The 9,538-nt window shown below is 40.0% G+C and overlaps 1 protein-coding gene across 1 annotated transcript in view; it reads right to left on the bottom strand.

Annotated features, from left to right (window-relative positions):
- ABCB7 (ATP binding cassette subfamily B member 7) overlaps positions 1-9,299 on the bottom strand; it is a 134,773-nt gene extending 125,474 nt beyond the window's left edge. Inside the window, exon 1 of the mRNA XM_075538876.1 lies at positions 9,090-9,299. Coding sequence (XP_075394991.1) covers positions 9,090-9,257 — 168 coding nt within the window. The 5' untranslated portion in view covers positions 9,258-9,299. The remainder of the gene's footprint in view (positions 1-9,089) is intronic.
- Positions 9,300-9,538: the final 239 nt, after the last annotated feature.

The raw sequence follows: 9,538 nt of genomic DNA on the forward strand, positions 1-9,538 counted from the left end.
AAAAGGTCATGCCAAATCAACAGACACTCCCACAGGAGTAAGAAGGGACTCTTACCAGAAAGTCATGTTCACAGAGGGAAGCATCTAGGCATTAACCTTCCTGATAGTGGGTAAATGGGAAGGAGCAACTTCACATCAGAAAGTGGATGCTCAACAATGACATAGAACCTAAGGGGAGAATAAATCTGGTACTATGTTCCTGGTTAGACACTTTTGACCTGGCTTCTATGCTATCAAGTGCAGTAACCTTAGACTCTGGCCTTTTGAGGAACACAGAATCCTTCCTAGGCCATTCCAGGACGTCATGTAGAAACCCAACCGAATGAGCTAGGTTTTACCTCAAACTTACCTGTAGCTGTTGGATTTAAGACCCAAACTCCCTGGTGTAAGAAGAAACAGATGACTGCCACACGAAGGCTGTGGAATTGGTGATAGTGGGACGTAAATACCCTTGCTGTCAGACAAAGACTATTGTAAACTCAATATGACTGATGTAATTAGGTTAAAATGTGGTACCTAGTCATTTTATGTTTTCCAGTATATGAAGAATAGGATGGGGTCGATGTACAGACAATAACTAGTGTAATGGCTTATGGGGAGGGAGGTTTAAGGAAATTGGGAGAAAATAAATACAAGAGGGAGGAGGATGTTCTGATGTTCTGATTGTAGTAATGTATATACAATTCTTTTTAATATGACAGAACTATGGAAGTACATATGTGAATTTTATCTCAATAAACACTAGAAGACATTTAAAATTAAATTGGAAAAATTTTTTTAAAGAGTTAAGTCTCAGAAACCCACAGGACAGTCATACCCTGCCCTAAAGGGTCACTGTGAGTCAACATTGATTTAATGGCAGTGGATTTGGTTTTGGGTTTAGTGATACATTCAAGAAAGTTTGAGATTACAAAAAAAAAACCACTTTGGTTTTAATTTTTCCAGAAAGTCTTATGATTAGAATCATGTAATGATTTTTGTGCCTGACTTTACTCCAATAAACAAGTACAGTCTCAGAAACCCACAGGGGGTCACTATGAGTTAGCAATGACTCAAAGGCAGTGAGTTTGGCTTTGATTTCTTTCACTAAGTACAGTACATTAAGGTTCTTCCATGTTGTTACATGAATTAATAGTTCATTTTTTATTTATTATTGAGTGGTATCTCACTGTGTCAACACACCACAGGTTTTTATCCATTTGTTGGTTGATAGACATATAAGATATTTCCAATTTTGGTGGTTATAAATGAAATTATTATAACCTTCAATGTGCAGGTTTTTGTGTAAGCATTATTTTTTTTCTTTAGGACAATTGCCTAAAGGTGTGATTGAGTGCCAAACTTCAATACAATTTTGCAGTTCCACCAGAAATATAAGTGCTCCAAGACTGGAAAATATAGATGCAAACAGATTTTATACATTAATGTTCATTACAACACTATTAATAATAGCCAACTAAAAGGTAGACGACTGGATAAGCAAAATGTGGTATATACATACAGTGGACTACTACTCTCCAAGCATACGAAATGAAGTCTTGATACTTGGTTATCAGCTCCTTTTTTTCCCTCCCACCCCCACCCTCCACACTCGTGAACCCTTGATAAATTATAAATTATTAGTATTTTCATCTTACACCATCTGCTGTCTCCCTTCACCCACATTTCTGTTGTCCGTCCCCCTGGCGGGGAGGGTTATACATCAATCATTGTATTGGGTTCTCCCTTTCTTCCCCCACCTTCTTCCTATCCTTCATGGTATTGCTACTCCCACTATTGTTCCTGAGGGGTTTATCTGTCCTAGATTCCGTGTGTCAAGAGCTCTTATCTATACCACCAGTGGACGTGCTCTGGTCTAGCCAGATTTGTAAGGCAGAACTGGGGTCATGACAAGGGTGGGAAGGAAGCATTGAAGAACTGGAGGAATGCTGTGCGTTTTGCTGGTGCCATACCACACCCTGGCTGGATTGTTCCTTCCTTGCAACCCTTCTGTGAGGGGATGTCCAACTGTCTACAGATGGGTGTTGGTTCTCCACTCCAACCCACCTCGCTAACATCAATATGATTGTTATGGATTTTCTGATGCCTGATACCTGATCCCTTCAACACATCATGATCACACAGGCTGATGTGCTTCTTCCATGTGGACTTTGTTGCTTCCCTGCTAGATGGCCACTTGTTTATCTTCAAGCCTTTAAGACCCCAGATGCTATATCTTCTAAAAGCCAGGCACCATCTGCTTTCTTCACCACATTTGCGTATACACCCATTTTGTCTTCAGCAATCGGGTAGGGAAGGTGAGCATCATAGAATGCCAGGTTATTAGAACAAAGTGTTCTTGCATTGCGGGAAGGCTCAAGTAAAGACCCAATGTCCATCTGCTACCTTGATACTTAACATATAAATATATGTACATAGACCTATTTCCCTATCATTATATATTAATATATTTACATATATTACATATTTACATATATACATGCCTATGGCTACAATGCACTTGATCGAACCCCACCAGGTGTTATACACCCTCCTCACCATCGATTTTAGATCTCTTGTTGTTCCCCTCTTCCTTTCCCCAACCTCCCCCTCTGTTGTTTTTCACCTCGGGATTGTTTATCTTGCCTATCTTATATAGATCAACCTAGAAAAACAGAAGGGGAACAAAAGGGCCTATCTGCTGACCCTTACATATGTTTCCTGGTTGAGTCTGATGAGGTGCCAAGCAATCCCTACCCTCTGAGTCTGAAGTCTATTTTTGGGATTCCTTGAGGTTTCAGTTGTTTTGCTCCCCTTGCTGCTCTATTGTACTCCCTTCTGTGTTTCGCCCCAGTGTATGGAGGGGGGGGCTGACCGGGCACAATTCCCGCACTGTGTCTCCAGTGTTGTCCCCCATAGCGTGTAGCACTGTGGGTCAGTTGAGGGGACATTGTGTCTTATGGTGGGGCCAGTCCTATGGTCCTCTCTGTGCCTTAGCTGCTCTGGAGTGTCATCTTCCGAGCTTGGTGGGCCAAGATGCAGTATGTTCTCTCTCTCTCTCTCTCTCTCTCTCTCTCTCTCTCTCTCTCTCTCTCTCTCTCTCTCTCTCTCTCTCTCTCTCTCTCTTTCTGTGTGTGTGTGTGTGTGTGTGTGTGTGTATGTGTGTTTCTATCTTTCCCTCCCTCTTAGTTTGCTCCCATGTGGCAGACCCACCACTCTCCCTGGGCTCTATCTTCAGTTGTGTCTCCTCTGTAGTTCAAAATTCTGGGGAGGGGGTCGCCGTAGCTGGGATTGGGGCTGGCTCTGCAGACATCTGTTAGTTCACTGCTTCATGCCGGTATGTTTCCCTCAAGGCTTGGCATACCAGATTGAGGTCTGATCAGAGGGGCTCTGATGGTGAGAGTTCTTCTCCCATACTTTGGACATGTTTTCAGGAGAGACCAGTCCCTGGAAGAGGACATCATGCTTCGTAACATAGAGGAGAACCAAAAGTGGCTGCAAAAATGGGCTCAAATATATTTTAAGGATGCTTTGTTCTGTCATACAGAGGGTCGCTACGGGCTCGAAGCAACTCAAATGCACCTAACAAAAAGCAGTATTACCTCTCACCATAAATAAAAATTAACTCAAAGTAGATGAAAACACTGGATGTAAGTGCTAAAACAATAAAACTCTTAGAAGAAAACATGGGTAAATCTTCATGACCTCATACTGAACAATAGATTCTTAAACATTATACCAAAAGCATGAAGAGCAAAAAAAAAAACCAATTAAGAAAATTGTGGTTCAAAGAACATTACCAAGAGAGTGAAAAGGCAACCCACAGGATGGAAAATGAAATTCAGGCATCATATATCTGATAAGGGACTTGTACCTAGAATGTGTAAGAAAAAACTCTTATAATACAATAATAAAGATACATAACACAATTTTTTAAATGGGCAAAAAATTTCAATAAAAATCTCTCCAAGTTATACAAATAGCCAATAAACACAGGAAAAGATACTTATGAAAATGAAAACCACAGTGAGATGTCACTTCACACCCAATTAAAAAAACAAACCACGGCATCCAGCCCATTTCAACTCATAGTAACCTTCTATCGGATCTCTGAGGCACTCCGTCTTTGAGGGAGCAGAGAGCCTCAGCTTCTTCCACGGGTAGCCAAAATCAAAATGTCAGATAGGGACCGTCTGAGGACACTGAGAAATCGAAACCCTCATCCACTACCGGGGGGATATACATTGGTACAGCCACTTTGAAAAACAGTCTAGCCGTTCCTCGACTGATTGAACAAAGTTCCCATTTATCAGTTTCTGTCGAGTAATTATATGACCCAGAAATTCTTCTTAGACATAAACCCAAGAGAAATTAAAACATACGTTCACAAAAAAAAAACATGTACACAAATGTTTCTTTTTTAAGAAATAAAATAAGTCAGAACTTTAATGTTGTTTCTTTGTTTTTCTGGTTATACATTCAGCACGATCTTCTTTCTTAATCTTCAGCTTTATCTCATATTTTGAGAACAGCCCAGGTAATAACCTCCGAGAATTAACCAAAGAAAAAAAGAACGCGAGGGCAAAGTGAGCCAACTAGCAGAGAAAGCAGCCACTCTCATCAGCCAGCTGTGTTCCAATGCTTTGTTCATTTTATTTCCTGTTGACAGTTAATTTTCCATGCATTCTATACAGCAATTATCAATGTGTGGTCCATAAAATTACCTTATATCCAATTCTGTTTGTGTAAATGTCAAGCTATAGGAGTACTTGTACAGCCTACTAGGTTTCTGGTTCTCAATTTTAACTTAACTTGAGTGAGTTCACGTGTCAAAATTCCATATAGTTTTGAATAGTCCATCTGTAAGGCAGTTGGTTTCTGTTTATCACATAGATTTAGAGCTTTATTTACAGGTTGTATCTTGTTACAGAAATGCTTCTATCACATTGTCAATAACAGTCAAAAGCTGGAAATAATACAAATGTCCAACAGCTGATAACAAAATGTGATGTATCCACACCATAAAATATTTGACCATAAAAAAAATCAATGAAGGACTGATATGAGTATGCTTCAATGTGGATGAATCGTAAAAACATGTCAAAGTGAAAGTCAGTTAGAAAAGACCACATATGCTTCCATTTACACATCCAATAAGCAAATCTATGGGGACAGACAGTATATTAGCATTTGCTTAATGCTGGGCGGGGTGAAGGCATTGAGAGTTGATAGCCAAATTCTGTTTGTACAGTACAGTTTCTGTTTGAAGTGATAAAAAATGACCTTAAATTTACTGTGCTGATGGTTCTACATTTCTATGAGTATACTACAATAAACTTAATTATACTCATAATTAATCCATTTAATTTAAATGGGCAATACACAGTATTTTAAATATAGCTCAACAGCCCCCAAACCATAGTAATCTATATGGGTAGGCTGCTGTAATTACATAAGCAGGCAGCTTCATCTTTCCACCATGAAGCAGCCAGTGGGCTGAACCAATGACCTGGCAGCTAGCAGTCCAATACCTCACCCACGGCACCACCGGGCTACTGTTTAAAAAATAAAGTAATAGAAAATAAATAAATAAATAAAGCTATAAAGTATAAAGATAAACACAGCAGGATTCTATAAACATGACAAAAGATGTTGAGGAGAAACTATGTGTTAGTTTCTGCCATTAATAAATTTACTTACCCTATCACAATTTATTTTCTATCATAAATAATTCCTGTAAATGATTTTATCTGGTACAGAGGATACTATTTAATTATCCTATAAAAACTTCTAACTTAAGAATCATTCATATTAAAACATTGTTTATCATTACTAGTGCTTTAATATTAGACACCTATTTTTACAATTCAATATTTTGTGTGCCTATCAGCCTTCTTTATCCTTTGTAAGTACCTGATGCACAGAAAGCAATGAATGAATAATAAATAAATGGCCTTGAATTCTGCCATTTATCTAGATGTCGTTTCCTCATCTATAAAACTAGAACTGGGTATGATATACTCTTAATCAGCACAATCCCACAGAACTTTCTACAATGAGAAATATATGTCTATGCTAGCCAATACCATAGTCACTAGTAGCATATGGCTACTGAGCACTTGCAACTTCCTTAGTGCAATTAAGAAACTGAATTTTTCTGATTTTACTTAAATTTACATAGCCGTACATGACAATACCAATGCACCTGTTGTTTTGCTAACGAGCCAATTTTGACTCACAGTGACCCTGTATGTCAACATAGAAATGCCCTGTAAGGTTTTCTTAGCCGTCATCTATCTTTATTGAAGCAAATCTCATGTCTTTCTCCCTCAGAGCTGCTGAGTGGGTATGAACTGCAACCTTTTTGTTAGGGTCTGAGCACTTCAAAACTGTGCCGCCAAGGCTCCTTCATATGAGACTACCATATTACACACTGGTATTACAGGGCAGGATCCTGGATGAAAAACATCTCACAATGCAATCCAGTAATGACTTACAAATTGGTGTGTATTTATATATATGACACAAAAGTTCATAAAATAATACTCCCCTTACTATATATGAAGCACTAACATTTTCTTTTAAGGCCTATTGAATTTCACCGAAGAAAAATGCTGATCCGACAGATAAAATTATTTCATACGCCTTCACTAAGGTTCCTCTTAGCCATAAAATACTGTGCTACATACTAATGATTACCCTAAAAATATACGTTCAAAATTTATTTTGTAGCCTTACTGACAGACCGCTAGTTTAAGGTGTCTCAGATTATATCAGTTTTTACCTTAAACAGTTTGTAGTCATTCCTTGATCCTGTAAATTGCATTTTCTTTTAAAGGCAAGAATAGAATTAAAAAAGTTTACATATATCCCTTGTTTTTTTTGTTTGTTTGTTTGTTGCTTTGGAAAAAGTTGGACTTGATTTAGTCATGATTCTAATTGGGTTTAGACAGACAGGAGTGGTAATGATGGGGTCAAAGTGCTAAAAGGGATAGGTAGCCCAGGGAAATAGTAGGATACAGGAGGAGAGAGTGGAGAAAAGATGTTTGGGGATAATATTCACACAAAGGAATAGCTAGATTTTCATTACCATCATCGTCTCTGAAATTCATGAATTCTTCCAGCCTGTTAAAAGTCCTACAAATTTTATCATAACTTTATCTAACTTATTTGGAAGGCTATAGAGCAGCGGTTCTCAACCTGTGGGTCATGACACCTTTGGGGGTTGAATGACCCTTTCACAGGGGTCGCCCAATTCATAACAGTAGAAAATTACAGTGATGAAGTAGCAACAAAAATAATTTTATGGTTGGGGGGGGTCACCACACCCTGAGAAACTGTATTAAAGGGTCACGGCATTAATAGGGAGGTTGAGAACAATTGCTATAGAGAAAGCATGGTTCCTAACAAAATCGTGTATTATACATTTTTAACCACAAAATACTTTTAAACCCTTAATAAGCGGGATTTGCTTGCCTGGTTTAATATTCTGCCATTCCTACCTTGAACTGCTCACTCGAGTCTGAAGTATATGTAGTTCTACAAACGATCTGTGCTAATTCCTTCTTCAATTGACTCACTGAGCCTAATTCTTTAGGTCTTGACTTAGCTATCAGTTACTCAAGGTAACATTCCCAATTTTAAGATTAGACTTTCTTCCCTCATGTATACCTACCTATACCTTCCTCACCACTGCAAAGCTCTATTGTACTATAAATGCCTGTTTACTTATTCCTACTAAATTTTAAGGTCTCTATTTTGACTTGTTAAGTGCTATGAAAGTGTTCAATAATTATAAAATCAACCCATCAATCAAATTTCATCAGCCTAGTCTACTGTCTTCCACTATTCTCGTTGCTTGGAGTGGCTTCACAGTTATATCTTATAGAGATCTTCCTTGTATCTGTCCTCTATCACCATTTGCTGTGGATGCCTATAGTCCTTAATGGTCATAGTGTGTACTTGATATATAACTTAATACCTCATAGTTTGTTATTTTTGCAATGACTAAGTCCAATCTGCTTAATGAAATTGTACAATTCTGTGTCTCTTGGTATCATTATCTCAAGCACAGTGCAATGTACAAAACAGACATTGAATATCTGTCATCATAAACTCAAACTTTATGAGGTGATTTTTTTCTTTTTACAAAGCTGATAATCCTTTAAAGTCATGCTGATGAACAAGTAGTGGCAATTCAGATTTTTGGCAATATATAGAAAACAGAAACTATATGTATATTGTATATATGTGTGTGTGTGTGTGTGTGTGTGTGTGTGTGTGTGTGTGTGTGGAGAGAGAGAGAGAGAGAGAGAGAGAGAGAGAGAGAGAGAGAGAGAGAGAGAGAGAGAGAGTAGGTATGGCTGCAAGTAGTAAGAGATGCACTACCACTAAAGTTACATTCATTAGTTATGGACAAGTAGCTTTATGGCTTCTGTGCACACAGAAAACCAGTTGTATTTTTCCAAATCAATGGACAAGCATGTCGACATAAGAATTTAGGGGTGGGGCATCTCTTGGAACCCACACAGTTCTACCCCGTCCTATAGGGTCACTAGGAGGCGAAATCAACTCGCTGGCAGGGAGTTTTGCATCTTTTGAACTAAAAGATAGTCATAGTTTTGGCTTATCCAAGGAGCATTGCCCGTCAGCAAGGGAGCTAACTGATGCTAACTCAACTTATCATTTACTTATAAGCAGTTTGTTGCCCAAATTAGTACTTCTAAGTTAAATCAGAACCATATGCAAATTGGTCCCAAATGCCAAATGTTGTAAGCTAGCCTAGTCTTCCTGGCATTTTAAAAGGCTGGGTGAAAACATGAAAGAAAGGCTGGTTTGGGAACGCTATCTCCTCACCTCTTAACGGGAAAACCAGAACCCCCAAGGCCCCGGGGAACCTCTGCCCGGTCGCTCCCGCCCGGGTTCCCACATGCAGTCCCGAGGCTTTCTTTGCCCCCTCCTCTACCGATTAACGCTAGCTTCTTTCAGCTAATCATGCTCCAGGCTTGTCCTGACCATCCTCTGGGCACCACCTCTCGGTCACGAGGGCAACCCCTTTCTGCATCGGTCCCTTTGCCCTTCAACCTCCTCTCCCGCAAACGACACCTCACCTGGTAGATTCCAGCGGTTCCCATGGCGCCAAGGTGACGTGCGCGCCTTCGCGGGACTGGGCCGCAGACCGACAGCAGCGGTCTGACCAGAATTGCAGAATGCCGGCGCCGGTCGAAAGCCGCCGCCGCCGCAGCCCAGCGCCAGAAAGGTACAGGTAGCAGCGCCATCTTGAGCGAGGAAAGCGGGCGGAGAGCAGAGGATTGTGGGACGCCGGCGGGCCGCGCTCGGCGGGCCGCATCGGTCTCCCCTCCCCCTGGGTTCCCTGGACCCGACACCGGAAGTAGTTTAGAGCTGAGAATTTGGAAGTTTGGGCGCGGCTGACTTTTCTTACACAACCTGCACGATCGTGAAAGCGTTCTCTTACTTTTTTTCGTTTGAGTAACAAATCGGTTTTAGGGTGAATAGCTCCCCAATACGGAATTTGTTAAATCTGTCAATCTACCGTGTA

This window comes from Tenrec ecaudatus, chromosome X (genome assembly GCF_050624435.1).
Source record: "Tenrec ecaudatus isolate mTenEca1 chromosome X, mTenEca1.hap1, whole genome shotgun sequence".
Taxonomy (NCBI): Eukaryota; Metazoa; Chordata; class Mammalia; order Afrosoricida; family Tenrecidae; genus Tenrec; species Tenrec ecaudatus.